This window comes from Anguilla anguilla, chromosome 6 (genome assembly GCF_013347855.1).
Source record: "Anguilla anguilla isolate fAngAng1 chromosome 6, fAngAng1.pri, whole genome shotgun sequence".
Lineage (NCBI taxonomy): Eukaryota > Metazoa > Chordata > Actinopteri > Anguilliformes > Anguillidae > Anguilla > Anguilla anguilla.
Genome location: NC_049206.1, coordinates 50,960,936 through 50,982,490, shown reverse-complemented (window position 1 = coordinate 50,982,490; position 21,555 = coordinate 50,960,936). Strand labels below are relative to the sequence as shown.

Below are 21,555 nucleotides of genomic sequence, written 5' to 3'. Positions count from 1 at the left end.
CCCTGATCCTCTGCCCGTTCACAGCTCTATGAATCTCTGAAGACATAATTCTGCGAACGCTGGAATGTTTTATGTCTCCCGCAGAGTGCCTCGACATCTTTCGCCAATTTTTCAAACGTACTTCGCTGACTGTGCAGCGCCTACCTTTCGGAGCGTGAAGCTTGTGTCCCGTTTTCTCGCACCAGCCCACCGGGTGGATGTCCGGAGAATTGGAATTTACCCAGAAGTCATAGCAGTCGCTGTACTTGTCAAAGTGCAGCCTGATTCTGTGGCCTGAAACCTACAGGCAGACATTTGTAATAATGGTCATCCTCATATATTGTTTTGCATTGTTCTACTATTGCAGGATTGAAGGACTGATATATAAAAAAGATATAGGTGCAGATTTCTAAAACAATATTTGGTGAGTACATATCATTGTCACATATAAGAGCTCACCTAATGTAAGTAGAGAAAACCTGCACCTAATTGTTTTCCGTTATGGTTTCATTCATTCACTTGTTATTTGCTGTTCCAATCTTTGTTCACAGGCCCGTGTACAGTGAAAAATATTTTCTATGAACTTCCAGGGAAGTTCAGTGTTGAATCTTTTAAGAGATGGGCTTTGGCTGTCTATACTGTATAGCATATGTGGTTACCTCGGCAACTGTCAGCACACAATACATAGAGGGATGCTCTGGGTCCACTCCTTCAAGCTTCATTCCAACCCGAAACCCGTTCTTATTCTGCGGGAAGGACTGGTGCTGGAATTGAAATAGAAACTCACCTATTAATCAACCCACCTCCCAACCTCTCTAACACCACCTTTTCAGATTAAGCGCATCAATTCACTGAAAGCATTTTCTATTATATGAAGCGCACACGGTTATGTTAGCCAGAATAATAAAAATCAACAGTACAATTAATTGAGTTGCAGTGGACTCACATTATGCTGCAGAGGGTGGTAAATGAGTTTATGTCAGATTCAGCCTCAGCATCTCAGCATCAGCAAGGGAGGAAGCTGACAGTCTATGACAACTTTTCCTGCCTGCTTAATACTGTATGCATGCATTTTCACATGTATTTACTGAATGGTTTTTAATGACAAATAAATTCAGTTGAGGTTACATGGATTACATTTTTTTTTAATCACACTGTATTAAATATATACAGTGCAGCCTGTAAGTATTTGGACTGTGACAAAATTTTTTTAGTTTTGGCTCTGTGCTTTGGCTGTATTTGGACTCATTGTCCTGCAGTAAGGTGAAGTGCTGTCCAATGACTTTGAGGCTTTTAGTTGGATCTCAGCGGATAAGATGCTTCACCTCAGTATTCATCCTGCCGCTAACTCAGCAGTCACATCATCAATAAAAACAAGGGAGCCAGTTCCAGTAGCAGCCATACATACCCAAGCACACAGACGAGAGGATGCAACATTCACTGTCATTTCAAATGCGCAGGAGTCAAAACAACAAAAACTGTCCAGATAAAAGCTAATCTAATTAGGCTCACCCAAAACATCCACATTTTAGTTCTTCACAGAGATGACGTATTAAAAAAAAAATCTAAACACAATTAGGCCATATATTAACAGAAATAAAGAGCACCAACGACTGTGGATAGGCCCGGCTCTGACCTCTTTAAACAGCTTGGTGGGAGCAGCGATGGCTTTCTCTTGCTCCAGGTAAGAGGCCCAGCACCACGACTTCTTCTTTCCTCCATATGGAACAGCTGCAAAAAAAACATCAGTCGGTCAGTTTGTCAATATGCGCCAGAGAACATGGCAGGCTTCAACATAACTGTAATCACTACATGCGCCCTCAAAATGAAGTGTAGATTCATTTTTTAAAAGATCAGCTAATGGGTCGGTCAGGTGGCTCATCCTTCTGAAGTACTGGTTCCTAGTGCAGGAATACACCCTGGGGTCAGGTATTGAATCAGCACCAGTGCAGACTGTCTATCCATCTTCCCGGGTGGGGTATGGTCAGCAGGCCTGTTCCCTCCCTGCAGAACAGAGCCTCCTCAGGTTGACCAGGGACCTGCAGCCGGAGTGCACCGGCAGTCTCTGTCTACCCCAGCTGCGGGTGAAGTGCACCCATCAAGCGCAATGACCGCGCAGATCCACCAGAGGGCCACAAAAAAGAAAAAAAGCAGCTCCAGCCAGGACAAGCTTTGGAGGAGGTGTCCCTGTCTGAACCCTCCTAAACCTACAGAGAGCTCAGTGGCAATAGGAGAGACAGGCCTGCCAACACAACAGAGAACTGAGGGAAAATAAAACAAAAAATGGTCGAAAGATGGTTTAAAAAGGGGGGTAAAAATCGAACCTGTGGAGAGGAAATCCATCTGTGGGAAAGAGAAAGTATATCGAGCGGCGGCGTTAGCGCCAGGGAACGGGCATCGCTGGCGCAGCCTCCCCCTCCGCGCGCCGCGCCGGCGCCGTCTGCACTCACTGTGCTTCAGCAGCGCCGCGTCTCCTCTCCGCTTCCTCCGACCTCGCTGCGGCCCCCGCGTCGTCTTCCTGTCTGCCTTCTCTTCCTGTTCGAGGCAGAGGCGCACAGTGCTCACCCACGGCAGAGCGCTCCCATGTCACATGACCAAATGAAGGAAAACCCCCCCCCCCCACACACACACATAACAAAAAAAACATAACAAAACTAACTACAGGAATACTTAGACTGTAAATGACTCTCATACAATTATCAATTCATTTTCAGAATTGGTGAAATCTATATGATCTATAATCTATATCTAATTAAATAGTTTTAGTCCTTTAAGGTGTAACATCACAAATGTGTGATTAGTGTGTTCTTAACTGAACATTCTAACGCTGACGTAACAATCACTGCTGGTGATTGAAAGCAATGGAGTTTTGGAACGCTGACTTAGAATTTGGAAAAAACATTCCAAACAAAACCTTCTCTTCAAAGGGTTAAAGCTGATCATTATAAATTCATGTTTATGACACTGTCTTACGCCCAAAACCACCAATCAGAATGTCTGTTAAAAGCAATGTACTCCCACAGGAAACAAAAGCAGAAGTGTATCACAGACTTGCAATAACAGTCCTTGCAAGAGACCAGTCTAACATCGTATGCCACTTCCGCATAAAATCACCGCATAATTCCAGCGACAGTTGTCTGCATGCGTTGTGTAATTATCAGGCTGCGTAAACGCGGCAGAGAGACAAAGCCGGCGTGTTTTGTCTAAATCAGCGTGACCTTGGTGAATAATTCCACAGCGTTAACGAACGCGCAGCCTTGCCTAATCAAGCGATCGGATGATTCACATTGAGCGGCTTTGGGAAAAAAAATGGCAGGCGTCTGTGACAAAGCGACCCGGTGACGGGTCCCCGGGGAAAGAAGGCCTTACGTAGTCTTCGTCGTCGTCCGGCGCGTCCGGCGGGTTGTCCGTCTCCTCTGCGGCGCTCTCCTGTCTCTGGAGGGGTCTCTTACGGCTCGAACCCAGCACCTCCCCGTTGCTTTTGGGCGCGTCTCTCTTGGTCTTCTGCTCTCTGCGGTCAAAAGACATCAATCGCTTTTATTTCTGATTGCATTTCTACTGTCAGATATGTAGCGGCCGCTAATGGAATGTCATTTCCCTAATGATTCCAGAACACTTGTACTGGCCAATTGTCCTTTACACCGTCCGATACTGAAGGCCTTAAAAACTAGTTAACGACAGTATGCCACACAATAGCACATGGGAGACTGTTGTGAACAGCCTAGCTTAGATTAAGCAGGTCGTTTCATCAACCGATGCGGTGACAACACAATTGCAATTATGATTATATTAATACTAACAGGCTGAAAAAGCATTAGACACATCTACAATGCATTTAACACGTCTGCGGTGTATTAATGGCTGTCCTGACCTTGAAAATTGCAGCCAAATGCATTATGACCTCAGAGCAACCGCAGCCAAACGCAGGACAGGAAAGGTCTGGCTGGTCAGAGGAAATCACGTGTTTATAAAACTGCCAGGAAAAATTCACATGTAGAAACTCATGTGAGGAATGTGGCAAATACAATAGACTGCAAAACAATGCTTTTGTTCCCAGTAGCCCATTAAGAGGCATTATTAAGGCTACTTCATCTGACTGTTACAATTACCTAAAATGCACTTAGTCCTCCAAAGACAAATGAGAGATACCCTTGAACTCCCATTACCTGTAATTTTGTGGCTGCTTGACAAAAGTAAAAATGTGGGAAGGTCAACAGCTTTTAGGGTCAGTGTGAACGGCCTTCCCTCTCATGTTACTGCCACCCCAATGGACTACGCAATTCTCACCAAACTGGCAAAAAACACAAATTAATATGAAAATAACTGTGCTAAAAAAAAATGCCACGAGCACCATACATGTTTCATTATGGCATTTAATTAAACTAGGTGCTGTTATTTCTCTCTTTGAGAAAATGCACAAATTGACAACCGGGAACTATGCTTTCTTTCCCCCCATTTGCTGTTGCCATGGCAGTGCGAAAACCCTTGGAGGGACTACCACTTTAAGATGAACGTTCCCTTGGCAGCGCCGCCTTCTTAAGACAATGGATGCACGCGCTGGACCGCGGCCCACGGCAACGCAGCGCCGGCCTGCTCCGGCTCGCTGCTCGCGTTAGCATTGCGTAGCGCGCCCTTACGTTAACAACCCGCGAAATTATCACCGCGTCCCACCGCGCCCCGGGAACGGCCCTCGGCGACCGCGCGCGCAAAGAGGGGGAGGCTTTGGTTTCGGTCCGCCAAAGCCGCTCGACCTGAAGGCGGCGGCGGCCCTAGTTTCGGGGGTTTTGAAATCGACCGGTTGAAAAGAAAAAACTGTGTTGTGTGAGCGCAGGCCGACTTGGAGTGACATGGGAACAATGGGATCTCTGTAAGAGGCACACCAGACACACCACAACTTCGTACGGCAACAAACATTACTTAAATATGGTGTCATTGATTATTTGGTGTGTAGAGTCTGGGTTCTGTTAGGTACCCTTTCTTGGGTAGGGTCACACCGAATAGATAAACCACACAGCATCATGAAAATATGGGACAAGCTAAAAATTAGAGGGTCAGAGTGCAAGCATAAAATAAGATCAATCTCTCGATGGACTAGAAACACAAATCAATGCCTGCTCTTAATACTTATTCTCAGTTAAGATCACCACTGAACAGCATTCTACCCAGTTTCATTTTTAAATGTCACCGATACGATATGATACTGGTCAATCTATGTCACTTCAGAACTCTAAAAGGAGATTTGCTGAGTTTCCCTGAACCTCAGAAAGACACTGAACACTTTTCAGTGTGACCTGCCCCAACCAACCATTTAACTGCAACAATAAAGACAGTTACACAAGCATACATTTCCCTTTCACCTTACACACAGAGCTCAACCCCAGCTTATAGTGCTTTCCATGCCCTAGACTTTGTTTCCTTGGTCCCATTCTCCATACAGAGTTATCAGTTATTTTTTGATAACTTCTCCTTCAGGTTCTAACTCAGTACAGGGCAAGGTTCACTGCATTCATTTGAATTGAGTTCAAAGCCATTAGTCTACTCTGTTGCTAGCTTTGACAGGAGTCAAAAGTTTTGGCTTTGATCTGATTTAAGTCCAAGAAATCTCTATGTTTACAACATCACAGTGACTGCAAAAATCTCTGGATGAATAATGCACTGTTTTATATATTACTTCTGTTTTCCATGCTCTAGATAAATGGTTTTGTGCTGAAAAATAGACAAAGAAAAATGACTAGACAAAGATCCTATGCTAAAATGCTATTCTCCTCTGTTTCATTTCATTATAACAGAACATTTTAGGCATGTTTGAAGGTTGACCACATTAAAACAGCGTGAATTCCAGTTGAAGGGTGACATCACCATAAAGTCACAGTTTTTAATGGTAAATTGATATTCCCACTGATAATATGGTCAACAAACACACCAACTACGACACAACAATCTCAGTCTCCCGTCTTCCAAAAATATGTGTTCTGCATCACCAGGGTAGCCACACCCGCTGATGGTATACGTACAGCTGAGTGAAAAAGGCGCATCTGAGACACAGAATGTAGAAATATATCTGAACGAGCCACCACTGCTTGAAATAAAACAAAACTTTAAAGAAAACCTTTCAACTATGGAGAGATCAATACTGCAAAATACAATAACAGAGTTTCCTTATTAATAATACAAGGCTTCACATTCAGCGCGATGCTAGCGTGACATTAGCGCCGTCCGGCCTACTCACTCCTGCTGGGCCTGCCGCAGGCACCTCTCGCTGCAGTGGCGTCCGTCGGGCAGGAAGTCCACGAGGGACCCCTTCCTCTGGCAGTGCACGCACACCAGTCCTCTCCTCTGCCATTGCCTCTCCTTCCTCTCCTCGCCGGCGTCCGCCCGGTCCCGGCCCTCCGAAAACACTGCGGGAGGGGGGGGGAGAGAGGCCCGCGTCAGCGCTCCCCTCCTCCGGATCTCCCCCGTCCTTTTCCCCGACGGTCGCTAAGAACGGTTAGCAGCGCGCGGGCTGTCCGACCGCGAGAGAGACCGCGGCGCGATTTCAAAGCCGTTCGGACGACCCGGCTGCTCGGATGTGGGTCGCCCCAGTTTGTGGCCGACTTTCAGTCTTATAACCTGTTAACCTGTTTCTAATAAGAGCACCCAGAAATCAGGCCTCGCATAACAAAACCATTCAATCTCTCTGATTTTGTCCGCTTATGGAAAAACACTGAGTGGGAAGAGGGCTTGTTTCTAGATGCCTTGCCAGGCTGTAGATTAGAATCTATTCCTATTCCCACAAAGAGCTTTGACACTAATTCATTCAGTAGTTCAGTGTATATGCAGCACAAAAGTGGAAACAGAGGGTTTTTATAATGCATTCATTAATGCAGTGGATGTAGTGTTTTGGAAAGTGGTGCGTGGGTATGCTTTCTTGTTCTAAACTGCTAGACCTTGGCAGACACCAGTAAACTCCCATGGTATAGCATTTCCAAAAAGAGAATTATGAGCAAACAATGATTATCATATTAAAATGCTTGCCACAAGCATGAAATACTGGAGTTTCTATTATTGAGAATGAAATATCAAGGAAAAATACTTAAAAGTATCTATTGAGGGCTTCATCAGTAAACAGCATAGTTTGACAAAGCTCAACTGAACACTACAAGATGCCCACCGTTGCAATAAATGTAATTGTTCACACGGTGTCAACTGCATAATCTATAACCATTTCTGAAGACTAATATTCATACTTTGTCTGACAAGTAAATGAAATGAGACAGATATAACATGGCATACTGTCAACCACAACAGATGACTTTGACCATGTGCTAGCCATTTAAATCAAGGTCATACAATGCCCGCATGATCAGATACACTGACTGCCATAGCATGTGTGTATATTTTCCTTGTTTGTACGCAAGTGCAAGTTACAGTATGTGTGTGTGTGTGTGTCTGTGTGCGTGTGGGTGCATACTGGATGTATGTGTGTGTGTGCATGTTTGTGTATGTATGTGCGCATGTGCATGTGCGCATATGAACATGTATGTGTGTGTGTGTGTGTGTGCGTGTGCGTGTGCGTGCGTTTGAGTGTGTCCGTGCAGGTCTGTGTGTGTGAGCGTGTGAGCGTGTGTGTGTGCGTGCAGGTCTGGGTGCGTGTGTGAATGAGTGTGTGTGCATGAGCACAAAGGAGCCTTGCCTTCCTGAGCAGTCGGGACGGCCCACGTCGTCCTGGCGTGAGCCTTTTTCACGCTCTCTGCCTCTGCATCATCAGTGATGACCTCCAGAACCCCGAATTCGTTCACTCGAAACTGACAAGCACAACACAGAGATATGACATCACATTTCCTGACACGCCAACATGAAGGCGGCCAGTGTGACTGAAGGTCAGAGACAAACAGCTCAAGCTTCTACATCACCGAGTGTTGACCTCAGGTGTAAAGCCACAATCAAAACAGAGACACACGCACCCTCACACACACACACACACACACACACACACTCACACTCACACACATAGATGTAAGCACACATTGATACACAAATGCCCGTGCATGTATCGAGTCCACTGTTTCCCATTAGCTCAAAGCTGCTGTACTGACACTGCACTGTCAAAACACAGCAGCTTTGTGTTTTAGTTTGCTACTCAACACTTTCAAAAGAGAAGCTATCAATACAGGTATTCGTTTTAATTATTTAGGGTATTCAAATAATGGCAAACACATCGCACGTGCAAAATCTCAACACAAATGACATTGAAAACGAAGCAGTGCTGAAAATGTCTATCAGAGAGATTACGCCACGGGTCAGCTTGCTCCACATACTTTCAGTTCACTCCCCGGAAGAGTCCCCACTCCATCTTTCCAGTCCATCGCCTCATAGACATCGAAATCAGGAGCACCTGCACGCGTAGCCGAATCTTCCATGTTACGAAAGGTACAACCTGTAACAGATCCATTCAGAACCATGGGAAAACAACCTATGATTTCACTCGCCTATTCAATTACAATGAAATCCCAACAGTCTTATCATAATAAAGTGTTTTTGTTTAAATGCTGCACTCAAAGGTCTTCTTGATGTGCTTTAAATGAAAAGTAAATGTTTTATTGTTGAGTTTTATAAAGCTACCATGTTGTGATACCATATTCCACTGCTGATGAAGAAGTATCTTAAATGTTAGTGAAGCTATTAAGAGTACAATAGGACATGATTGGCAAAAGCATCTGGATAATTTACATATATGATCATTGCTGAATGACTAAACATTCAGTATGTTTGTTCTTTTTTTATTTACTAGACAGAAGATAAAGCTAATTAAACTACTATTGCAGTTAATCTGACCAAAAACAAGCAATGCCGTAATAAACGTAATATGGGTATTAAAAAACGTTTTGCTCCATTGTTACATACGCATATGTACATAAACTATCATTTATTTTTAATGGGTACAGTAACGTAAAGCATATGAAATACCACTAGAGGTCACTGTTGCCCACGTTAAAACAATCCTGCGTTTGAAACTTTCAAGACCTTAGCTTATTCAACAATGAAATCACTGAGCAAAAATGGAGAAAAATCACACGGCTTTATGTAATTACTAATTAACGCATCAATGGTAACATTAATCAATGGGATTGTCTTCCTGAATTGCTTAAAATTTTCATCACTTGTTGCAGTTAATTGTATGTTTTATCATACGCGCATCTTGGCTGTGTAAAATTAAGTGGAGGCATTCGGCTACATTTAAATTCAAATCGATGTGGAGATTTTATGAAAATAAGAAAGTTAAGGTTTTCAAACTGACATTTTCATCGTATTCAAAACTGCTATTAACCATTATTCTCCTAACCATAAGCCTTAAATGTAAATAATAGTCATACATTTCGCGGAAATACTTTTTAAATTATTGGTAGCAAAATAAATAGGCGATATAATACAAACCAAAGATGGTGTTCATTTTGGAACACTGCCTTTTAATATATTTAGCTAGCTACTTCTATTGTCATATTTCCATTGTTTGTTTTAAGAATTATTAATATTTATGTCAAGCTCTCCTCAAATACTTTTTATTACGAGTGTGCATAAAATATTCAGTTCTGCGCAAACAAAACATTTTTCTTTTTTAATAACAGAACTAGGTATGTTTCATATACTAAGGACCATCCCCGCGCAAGACGCGGATCATGCATTGTATCTGATATAAACACTTTTCTTTGCTCTGATACTATTTAATGTGTTTTTAAAGGCAGTTTCCCAAAATGGCGGAGCTGGAATATACTCTATATAATTCTCACCCGCAGGCCCGCAGACACGTTGCAATAAAACAAAAATGATATTTTAACTGTCTAGATACCTTATTGGAAGGAAATGGTGATTGAAATATTTTTGTCTCGCTCGTTTGACTAGCGCCCAGTTCCTGCTGTTTCTCAGCCATAAGAAAGGAATTGCACTAAAGCTTGCATTATTCTTGAAAGAGTAGGATAAATCATTAAATAACCGCCTCCAAGAAACGACAGAGGTGCAGCAACATATATCCCATCGATTCCCGTAATTTTCGTAGCTACTTTTATTGTAAATATATAGTGTAATTCATTTCATGCTCTATCACACTGAACCTCTTCCTGGCTGAAATTATTGATGACACGTCCAGTCGTTTTGTACTTTATTGCTAAGTTTTAGTCTAATTCAGTCGTAGAAAACCTAAAACGAAAGTATAATACGGCGCGTTACATGTTTCTATAGGGAACTATTTGTTGCGTAAACAGTTTTATTCCAAAGTATAATTGTTTAAATTTGTATGTTTCTTACCCAAATTCTCCCACGAGTACTGACAAATTGCCCAGGCAGTAGTCAATGCGCATGAGCGGAGAACCAAGCGAGTGCTTGCAGTGGTGCTCTCGCTACATAGTCAAACACATGATGCCGAAGATCGAAAGTTTCTGCTGGTAGACTCCCAAAAACATTTAATATGATTAGCTATTGGTAACCGCATTGCTATCCCCTTAAAACGACAATGACGGCAAGTAGACGTACGTCGTGAGAGAATCAGGACCGGGATATCGTTGTTTATTATATAAAGAGCGCGGTTACCATTTTGTTACTAAAAATAAAATCTTAAGCTAGCTACAGAAGTAGTAAAACGCCGATGTTTTTGCCGTACAAAGAAGTAGGAAACAGTATTCCACGTATTTAGCGAAATGGTTATTAGTTACATACACTGGTGCGTCACTGAACAACCTGTTTTTGAACCGTTGTTAATATTCATTTGTTTCTCGCATTTACATTGCGCGGTAATATTTTCAGCTGCTTATTGCAGTATATGCCTTCGGTACGGTGTATGCTTTGAGCTATGTACGATGAAATCATGGAATTATGAGAACTACAGGCCTACCAATGCACATTCTGAACTCAAGTATCAGTGAGAGAAGAACGCTTCCATGTCTAACGTCACATTTAAACGTGAGAGTTATTCACACCCTTCGATAATTTGACTTTGGATATAATAATGATGCACAGTTTGTGTTTTATTCTTTTTTTATTACAGAGTAGGTATCACATGAATGGACATTTAGAGTATTGTCTGTTGTATCCAGTGGTGCACGGTGAGACATGAGTACAAGGGCATTTCAAACACAGGAAATGGAATGTGCAGAATTACTTTCTCTCCTAAGGAATGTGTTTCTGGGAAATATCCACGAGGTCACTTGAAGTAGACATAAAGAGATCATTGCCAAGGTTTGCCTATTAAAACTAAATAATTTCTGAGACATCAAATGTACCTATAGTTCAATATATTTAGTTAGTATGCTCTTCAAATATGCAAGGCACAGTATCCTCTGAGTTATGAGAGAATCTATGTTTATATTTGCACATTTTGGGGCACTGAATTTCCAGTGACCTTTTTTAAACCATATGACTAGTTGTTCCAATCAGTGGATACCCATTAAGGTTTTTATCTTTAAAGGCTGTGTGTTTTGGTGGGGTTTGACTTGTCATTAGCCTGCAATGGTGGTAAATGTAGGCTTTTGTTTTTCCTGGCCTTGTCCTAAACTGTGTGCACAAATGTGTTAGGTGGTTTCTGGCCAGCTTTTATCCATTTTCTTTGTTTAAAAACAGTGACATTATTTTAAATCCACCCCATCCCCCATCACAAATTTTGGGTGAGTCACTCCAGAGCTGGTCTACCCCTGGGTCCCATCCAAGTATACTGAAGTTGGGTCTTCCTTCCATTTGTCAGTTGACTGATAAGTCCCTACTGATGGAGTAGGTGAGGTTTCTACCATAATGCCTTCACTTATCCATACTGTATGGATCTGGTGAAGGAAGGAGAGGGATGTGGCCTTAAGAGTTTTCAGATGCACCTTTGGTCGTGCCTTTTCCCTATGGGGGAAAGCAGCCACAATATTTGTAAGCAGTTGCATGATGGGTAGAGGGGTGCGTGCAGCCATGCTTGTCCCTTGGCCATCTGACAATAGCAGCCATTCCATGGGAATGACCCCCAAGACAAGGAAAGCAGGGTTGGGATAGGTTCTTATCTCTAGATCTACCCTCAGTGAGGTCAAGGTTCACCAAACCCTGTCAGATTCCACGTGACACTGTCAATCTCGCCACAATCAGTCCACCTACGTTGGTTGGCCACATGAGTCTCAAGAGAAGATTATAAAACAGCTTGGCAAATGGTGAACAAACTTGTGCAAGTGTCTTTACAAGCCCAGACAGAAGAAAAGCATTTTGTTCCTCCAAACCCATCCAGCAAACCTGGTCTGCAGGCAAGGTATTATGTATAATCAGGTTGCATAACATACTGGTTCAGTTGACTGGTTAAATAGTCTGCCATGACAATAGTACATTGGTGGTAATACCATGAAATGGTATCAATTTTCTTTGTTCTCATGAAGTTAGTTGCACTGATTGGAGTAATAGTTCAGTGATAGTGTGGCATCCTCTTTTTCGACTGGTGTGTGGACTGCAAAACGTGCACCAATTGGTCAGGGTCCGCACATATTCTAGAAAGGACCTTAGTTGCAACACTAACCCTGAGGTAAAAGCTACATGCTAGATTTCTTAAAAATAGGCCTATCTTAGATCGCCAAAAAGCTGAACGTTATTTGATAAATGTTTGCCCACAAGCTACATTTTAGAGCGCATAAGGTTGTGCATACACTATATGTTTGTGCATACAATTCATGTTAGTTTTCCTACAATACCCGTTAGTTGAAACCAAAGAAACATGTTGGATTCCTTACGTGTTACATGTTCAAATGCTCACAAGCTATATGTTAAGTTTACCCAAAAGGTACAGTGCATGTTTTATTACTTGAAAATTACAAACTAGATTGCACACAAACTGCATGATATATTACTTAAAACGTGTATAGTGCACAAACTATATGCTACACTAGATTGATGAATTACATGTTACCCTGTCCACAAAACGTATGTTAGTTAAATACAAGTTAGTTTGTAATAGCGTACAAACTACCTACTTGATTGTCCTCAAGCTACATGTTGATTTATCAAAAGATATTTGACACTAGATTAGATCACTTAGAAACATATTAAGCATGGAGTGCATGGTGTGTTTTCCACAAGCAACATGTAAGATTAATTACAAGATACAAGAAGAGAGAGAACCCTTTCAGCCTATAAGAATGAGAACAAAGTACAAATAAAGCTCATACATTCTTATGACAGAGCATTTATGTAGGGCCCCTTAGAGTCCTCCTATTTCATTTCTCAAGATGGCAGCCATCTTTGTTCATTGAGACTGTGATGTCAAGGGTCTTCCTAATGGTTTTTGGTTAAAAACAAACATTCTATGGAGCTTCTGCCACAGAGTACGTGTGACCTAATTGCATTTAATTTACTCCACGTCAAGGCAGCACTAGATCTTCACAAGCACTTCCCAGTACTATCAGCTACTTAGTCCCCAACAGAAACAACACTAAGTTAATGTCCTGCACAATGAAACAAAGGTAATTCCCCCATCACGACCTGTGTGCACAGAACCTGCGGGAGGGTATATTTACTGGTCTTATGGGCCGTAAAAATGGGGCGGGCCTCAGGATGGGCTTTATCCCCCCATCCCAGATTGACGGAGGCTTTTTATGTGGGTAATCCCGTTAAGACCAGCCCCCGTAGCTGCAGCAAACTACCTGCTAATGTCTGCTCTGGTAAAAGAATCGGAAGCCCTTCATGTTTTTCGACTATTGTTGCAGGTGTTGCGGGACCACTCTGATAAAGCGTCATGGACAGATGTCAATCAAGACCAAGATTGTCGACACACGGGTAAAGCTGCAAAACGTTCTCGGATGTGTCAGACGAAGGGGCGAGCCCTGATCCGATGTTTACTGCAGTCTGTGTCAGTGGCACTGAGTTCATGTTGTTTATGTATGGTTCGCTGTACATCGTGGAGGCTGGAACAGCTCCTTTTGAAAAACAAGGGATTATTAATGACATGAAGTGTTCAGTTAATTCAGTTAACTCAAGTGTTCAATTAAAAGTAAAAGTAAATTTGCACCTATAAAGGATTTCTGTTCTATGATAAAGTTTCCAAAAAAACATAGGGCCGTCTGTAACCAAAAACAATGAAATTTTGCTCTCAGAACATTTTACATTTAGTAAAGTTTACAAGGCATGTGAATATATTGGTTTATAATGCATCTGACTGTGCGAAATAATGTACATGGTTGGTGAGTTTTATTTTCTAATATTTTTTTCTCCCACAGGGTGTTCTCCAGAACTTGCTGATATGTTTTCTGTCATTTTATTCTGTGTACTACATCATTGTGAGTTTGTGTATAGGAGTACTCAGGTAAGAGAGATAGACAAGTATCCACAATATATGAGAACTTCCTTGCTTTTGTTCTGTGTCGACCACACGTGTTGTGGTTTGTGATTGACTCTCACTTCCTGTGACGACAACTTCCTATATACACAAACAGACCCTGGAAATGATGAGGCTTTTGTCTGAAATATTGACAAACCATTATAACTGTTGTCAAAAATGCACTATACACACCAAACTATTCCCAGTTATTATACTTTTTAAACTGCAGTATGCAGTGGCGCATACAGTGCAATGCATAAGTATTTGGACTGTAACAGTTTTCATTGTTTTGTCTGTATGTCAGCACATTTACTTTGAAATGAAACGATGGCTATGAGGTTAAAGGGCAGACTGTGAGCTTTAATTTGAGGGTATTTACATCCACGTTCATGTAGGAATTAAAGCCCTTGTTACGCATAGTCCCCCCATTTTAGGGGAACATAAGTAATTCAACTGAAATAAAGTCATCATATTTAGTACTTTGTTGCAAATCCTTTGCTTTCGATGACTGACACTGCCTAACTTCCCTGGTGATGCTGTGCCAGGCCTGTACTACAGCCAGTATTTAGTTCCTGTTTGTTTCTGGGTTGTTTTGCTTTCAGTCTTGTCTTCAGCAAGTGGAGCACATGCTCAGTTGGATTCAGGATAGGTCATTGACTTGGCCAGTCAAGAACCTTCTGCTTATTGGCTTTGAAAAACTCCTTGGGTGCTTTCACAGTATGTTTGGGCTCATTGTCCTGCTGCAAGGTGAAGCGTCATCCATTGAGTTTGGGGCATTTGGTTGGATCTGAGCAGATAAGATGTTTCCATAAACTTCTGAATTCAACCTGTTGCTACCATCAACAGTCACATCATCAGTGAGAACCAGTAATCCAGTTGTAGTGGCAGCCATAACACTGCCTCCATACACCATGTTTCACAGATGGGGGGGGGGGGGGGGGGGGGGGGGATCATGAACAGTTCCTTTCTTCCTCTACACTCCACTTTTTTAATCACGTTGTGCAGGTTAATACTTGTCTCATCTGTCCCTCCCTCCACCCTCTGGTGTAGTCTAGTAGTCTAGTCTTCTCTTTATGTTAGTCTTTGATACATCTATGTCTACATTCTGAAGAGTATTCTTGATTCTTGATGGTTGAAAATTGGGTTTTCTTTACAAATGATAATATTCTTTGGTCACCCGGTCTTCCATGGACTACCAGGTCGTTTGTTATTGCTGAGCTCACTAGTGTGTTCTTGCTTCCTAACAATGTGTCAGACAGTTGATTTTGACACAGCCAATGTTTTAGCAGTGTCTCTGATCATTGTATTTGGTTTTAAGCCTCATGATGCTTTACTTGCATTGACACTTATTTTGTTCTCACGTTGAGAGACAACAGCAACAGACTCCAAATGCAAATTCACCTAGATTCAACCCCTAGAATCAACTCTAGACATTTTGTTAGCTTTCTTGTGCACAAACTAATGATGCAAAGACAACACAGCTGGCACTATGTATAAAAATGGCTGTAATTCCTAAATGGATCACCTGTTATGGATGTATATTACCCTCAAATTAAAGCTGACAACCTGTACAGTAACCTCATATTCATTATTTTCAAATTCAATGTGCTTGAGTTGAGAGCCAAAACAACAAAAATTGTGTCTCTGCCCAAATACGTACTCACTGCACTGTACAGTACATTTAGTATATATATTTCATGACATCTACATTTTATAAAAATCATTTACATGACAGTACAAAGCATATTTTACTAATATTCTTTGCATGTATTGTGACTTATTTTGTTTTGTAACCTTTCTTTTTAGAGTAAATGATGTTGATACACTTCTGGCACCCTTCGACTACACAACACAACCATCATGGCAAAATCCGAAATATTTAGGTAAGTTTTACATGCATTATGATACAGGCAATCAGCTACAATAGGCTGAAAACAGCAATCTAATGCAATGGCCTAGACTTCATGTTAATGCAATTCTGACTCATCGTGTTTCTTTATATCACAATGAAACCTGTAATAGTTGCTTTATTGTCATATTCATGCAAAATGCAGCCTACCGTAGAAACAAAAATGATGGTTGGTGCTTTTACCCCTATATTACTGACAAATGGGTAAAAGATTGTTTAAATACCATTAAATTCAAATTCTAGCCTCACTTCTCATTTTGTTTTGCTTGTGCAATTAATTTGACAGATTAACTGAAACATACTCAGTATTTATTTTTAACAATGTGCTTGTAAGTTGAAGTTACTAAACAAATCAGAGAGCTCACAGAGTCCCTAAAGAGTGCATTGGAAGTCACGAACGAGCAATCATTAAGCTCTGATTTTCACAAACTAAACAATCCAGAATCCAACTTGTTTTTTGTTTTGGTTCATTTACCTTTCTGCAAATTTGCAGTTGGTTTCATCAGTGAAGCGAATAAGCAGAACCTTTTACACTGACTGTGGTACACCAACTTGAAGTACAATGCAAAAAAAATTATTTTGGAAATAATTATTTGATGTGAGTTTCTATCTGTCTATCTATCTATCTATCTTAAATTTGACTCTTCTGCTCATAACAGTGGACTGTTGGTGGTGGTTCCCTTTAATGTCTCATCGCCATGTGTGTCTGTTTCACACATTGCTGCACAGTGAGTGTGATTTCCACGGAACTGACGTTCATTGTGGCCGGCCTCATGTTCGCATGGATTGTGGAGGAGTGGGTGTGGGACTACGCCATCACCATCACATTGATACACGTCGGCTTAACAATGTGGGGTGAGTACTGCCGTTGGTGGAGAGCGGAGTGCTGGGAAATGTAGGCTGTGGGGCGGCCGTGCTGGATGGCGATTAGAGATCGATCCTTTGGCATTTGGCTTTGGCACAGAGCAGGGGACATGCAGTTCCCGGGGGACAGTGATTGAGTATCGGGCAGTTTCCAAATCTGGGAGAGGCACTGCAGGGGTACCACAGGTTAATATTTGTAATCTGAATAGCCTTAGGAAATCTTCACCTGTATACTATAAATGGACAAACCTTAAAATGTGAGCTATTTACGTCATCCTATATTAGGCTGGCTTCAATATTTATCATCAAAGTATCTAATTTATCTTTTATTATATAGGTTGTTGCCCTGGATAACTGTGTATGATATTTATACATACATTTTTAAAAATCTAAAAGATTTATTCATATACATTGGTCACAGATCCAGTGCATGTTAGAAGGCCAAATTTAAATGAGGGCTTGAAAGGCAAAGACGTTATTTTTGGTCTTCATAAATACCGAACATACCATCCAAATTCAAATAATGCTTTTATTCATTTTAATGTAATGGTGCTAGTAATGCGGAAGCTAGTGATGTCTTTGTTCAGTTATGGTTTACCACTACCGCTTAACCATAGTTTGATTTGTCTGCTATGTCTTTGTCTGGTATTGCCATCCATATTGCCATAATTGTGTCAAACAGTGTATATTGAGGGTCCTTGTGTCTCTGTGTAGTAGTCATTAATGCTGCTATTGCTGCCCACGCCTCGCCATCTAATTCTGAACTGTAGCACTGGCTTTTGGACAAAAGAAACTTAATGAATGACTCTAGACAAGTAGTCGAGTAGTTATTATATACAGTATATATTATATATATATAGATATATACATACATTATATATATATGTACATAATATATATATATAATTTTTGAAGTTATTATTATTTCTAAGGAGATCTCAGCTTAATTACGCACCTGACAAAAAATTGGATTAAAGTAAATAAACTACGCTTTCACATTTAATCACTGAATCGATGGGAATTTAATTGGGGGTAGTTATGCAATCTTTACTTTAACCAGTTGCCTATGATAAACATTTTCAGACAATTCCATTGTCGAGGAATGGGCTGATTCTTAAATAAGTACAATTCAGAACTAAACATATTTTCTGAATGTCTGAAGCAACCTGCACAAAATATTCTCTCCTCTGTATTTTGTTCCAGTAATGTCAGATTTCCCATCATCAGAACATTGGTGGATCACTTTAGGTAAAGTATTGCATTTTATTTGAGGCAAGTGGGGAATGCAAAAAATCCCCATATGGGAAAAAACAGACATGTATAACTTTGAGGTTAAATTGGTAACAGCCCCAAAGACTTTGCATGCTGGGAAATTGGTTGCACACCGTTGGTAATTGGTAGAGCTAGATGATATCAATTGGCTTTACAGTTGCTACAGCTGTTTTCTGTGAAGAGTAGGCAGGTCCATATAGAGTTCATAGCCTTCTCTGGAAGTTGTCATGATCTCTCTCTCTTCTGGGGCCTCCTATTAAACGCTCTAACAGGATTCCAAAGGCAAAACTCCTCACAAAACTCCTCACTCCTTTGTAAAAATGTCATCCCAAGATTACTTGGCCTAGTCTGGTATGAAGCAGGACACTGGAGCTCAGTTTCAGTCTTACCAGACACTTCAGCATGGACCATGAGATTTTTTTAAAGTTAATTTCAGCGTCCACTGTATTCATAACCTTACGTAAGGAACAAAAACAAAGCTTTTTAGATGTGTTACGCAACTTGTCTACACAGCACATTGCATTTACAATTAATGTGGAATTGGTTCCAGCACTGAGCGTAAACTGTATTATTTTGAGTTGAAGCTGTCTTGTTTGCTAATCAAAGAAACCTTAGCTACATGATTGACAGTACTTTAGTTTAATTTCTCCAGACCATATTTCAGCCTGTTATGCTAATGTGATAAAATTGAGTGAAATTTTGTTCAGGCCTGTTACTTGAAATAATAACGCTTGCGCACATTCTTATAAATACATATTTAATAACCGGATGACATAGAGAATATCTGTGCTTATTCAATTTTCTTTCCTGTTACATTAGGTTGTGGACTGCTGATGATGATCTTCGGGGGACAACTTCTGGCCTATAAGCTGTTCAGGAATAATTTTGTGTATCCAGCTGAACTCCAAAACTTCTAACAATACATTAATACATTTGTGTCAAACAGAGGTTTATTACATAAGTTATGTACATACAATGTTGTTCTTTTCTACACTGTTTTTTACACTACACACAAAAGTATATACCAACTGATTTTGATACGAATTAATTTCCAGAATATTAGTGCATTTTATTTTGAATATATAGATTTGTTTGAAAAAATAATAAATGCTTCAAAATAATTTATTTACTTGTTTTACTTTTTAAAAAGTAAACATATTTGTTTCTTTCAGTTTCACATGTTTCTGAAGAACAGTAAGATTTCTATAGAGGGAAAACAGAAAGTTGTGCTATAACAGGACAATATAAGCAGTGAAAAACATTATGCCTTTTTTTAATATTCTATAACACAAAAGTTTTGTTCTGTGAAAATGATGACACTCTACAGACGGTTTGTACAAGCCCTTTCTTTATGGAAATTATTTCATCTTTTTAAACAATGTCTTAATTATTTGTTGTGATTAATTTGAATAAATATATGCAGTCATTGTTCTTATGGTCAAGTAAAACTCTTGCCTGAACTCAAAAAGATAATTCATTCCTCATAAAAAAATGATTGTCTTCTATCTCTTATAGTAAAGGCTCTGAAAGCTAATGTGAATGACACATGGCATTCTGAACATCTGTTGTTGTTCATCTGTTGTCTGTTAAATCCTCTCAGATTAAGAATGGTTAGAATTTAAAATGGTGGACACAAAAGACTCCTTCGCTGCAAGATTGGTGTCATTACTACTTTGTGTGTCCAACCATTGTAGGAAGTCGAGCATATATGCACAGGTCATAGTTCAAACCACTGACACAGCTTTATAATAGGTTGACAATCTGATTGACCCCAATACGCTAACTTCCCCCGGCCTGATAGGGGGAATCCTTCACAGACATGGACCAGTTCTGTACGTTTGCCGTTGCCTAATATGGAATGTGGACGCTGCCTAATGTTGAATTGGAACCTCTGAAAATGTGAATGATCTCATCTTGACATTCTCCCGGGGTTCTGTCTCTTACTCCTCTCCTTGCCGAAGACTCTGCCGTCAGCGCCGCGAATGCAACGACACAGCAAAAGAGGGCAATAATCATTTAATAAGATTACTCAAAAAAGAGCAGGAAGGATTTGTGGGGGGGAGGCTATCGACAGACCGTGGCCTGCACGTCGGAACCACGCAGCTCATGGAGGGGTCTGCCGCGGCGAAGACCTGCTCGCTCAACTCAATGGAGCCCCGCCGAGGGCGTCACTTCCCCTCCAGGGAATGCTGGGCCACAACACAATGGTTACCATGGTTGCCAAACTGGTCTATTATCTGCATCTCAGGTATAACAAGACTGGATGATCTTTGCATCACTGTGTGGCCAGCCAATGCTCTCCATCTCTTTTGATATAGTGATATTTATCAAAATGACCATCATGATATCAATATAGTTAAAACCAGCAAAAACAATATCTGCGTCTTATAAAATTTTCAAAAGAAGGCAAGCTGCGACACCTCTTACCTGTCTGGGTTCAGTTTCACTATCCTTTATCACAGCCTTGTCACTGCAGTTTTTAGAAAAATGTCACTTGTAGCCTTAATGGATTTTCACTCAGACTAATTACAGTTATGACGTTTTGCATTCATAATACAACAAGAAATGCCAGCGGGGTAAGGACATCAGAATGTAGGGTTCAAAATTAAAACTCATCCTGTCATCATATGAGTAGGTCTATTCAAAATATGTCAAGATGTATTGTGATCCTATCATATTTTGTCATACAGAACTTCATTAACCCAAACTGTATAATTATAAAGCAGTTGGCAGAAATGGCAAATCAAATACAGGGAAAGACAGTACCGATGTACAAAAAGGCTGTGGCATGGGTTGGTTCTAATGTTTTCAACAGAGCAGATCCAAAACATAAACAAATACATCTAGGCTTCTCTCTGTACAAAACCATGAATGTAGCCTAAGATTACCCTACGATTAATTATACCACTTTGTGTGAAGCCAGACCCGATGAAATTCAATTTATCGCCTACTGTTCCATTTTGTATTCATAAAACTGGGATTCAAATGCTTTGGTTACATTAGATGTCAGGGTAGCTTGGACGCTAAGAATAATCAGTGTTTAATATGCTTGTCCTAATTAAATCCATGCCATTGCCATTGTGGTAATGGAATGATAGCCACGTATTGGGATGGCAGATATGCTACGGCTTGGTGGGGCGGCATGCCCCATACCTATACAGCACTGAGATTTTAGCACTTTTCAGGGTTTTCCCACAGAAATAACCACAGTACGACTGACTCTTAGTTC

The 21,555-nt window shown here is 40.8% G+C and overlaps 2 protein-coding genes across 3 annotated transcripts in view; one reads left to right on the top strand and one right to left on the bottom strand.

Moving 5' to 3' along the window:
• Positions 1-10,386, bottom strand: part of l3mbtl3 (L3MBTL histone methyl-lysine binding protein 3) — a 34,902-nt gene extending 24,516 nt beyond the window's left edge. The window contains exons 1-9 of one of the 2 annotated variants that reach the window (XM_035423217.1): positions 10,261-10,386; positions 8,277-8,395; positions 7,652-7,763; positions 6,209-6,377; positions 3,349-3,490; positions 2,430-2,514; positions 1,616-1,710; positions 639-743; positions 145-280 (exon numbers count right to left, since the gene is read on the bottom strand). In XM_035423217.1, the coding sequence (XP_035279108.1) occupies positions 145-280; positions 639-743; positions 1,616-1,710; positions 2,430-2,514; positions 3,349-3,490; positions 6,209-6,377; positions 7,652-7,763; positions 8,277-8,378 (946 nt within the window). In that variant the 5' untranslated portion in view covers positions 8,379-8,395; positions 10,261-10,386. Of the gene's footprint in view, positions 1-144; positions 281-638; positions 744-1,615; positions 1,711-2,429; positions 2,515-3,348; positions 3,491-6,208; positions 6,378-7,651; positions 7,764-8,276; positions 8,396-9,805; positions 10,076-10,260 lie in introns of those variants that run through there. The other variant, XM_035423218.1, reaches the window with a different exon arrangement.
• On the top strand, positions 10,265-19,959 carry tmem244 (transmembrane protein 244). Its single transcript, XM_035423219.1, has 7 exons — positions 10,265-10,397; positions 13,671-13,740; positions 14,181-14,266; positions 16,088-16,164; positions 16,920-17,045; positions 18,258-18,302; positions 19,146-19,959. Exons 1-7 carry the CDS (start codon positions 10,306-10,308, stop codon positions 19,241-19,243), a joined length of 594 nt encoding a protein of 197 aa, XP_035279110.1. The 5' UTR covers positions 10,265-10,305; the 3' UTR covers positions 19,244-19,959.
• The last annotated feature ends 1,596 nt before the right edge of the window (positions 19,960-21,555 follow it).

Excerpts from the sequence above, each read along its gene's own strand:
- tmem244 (XM_035423219.1), top strand. The coding sequence starts at position 10,306 with ATGCGCATGAGCGGAGAACCAAGCGAGTGCTTGCAGTGGTGCTCTCGC. Across the intron at positions 14,267-16,087 it reads TTGTGTATAGGAGTACTCAG|AGTAAATGATGTTGATACAC; the intron begins GTAAGAGAGATA and ends CTTTCTTTTTAG. Across the intron at positions 17,046-18,257 it reads CGTCGGCTTAACAATGTGGG|TAATGTCAGATTTCCCATCA; the intron begins GTGAGTACTGCC and ends ATTTTGTTCCAG.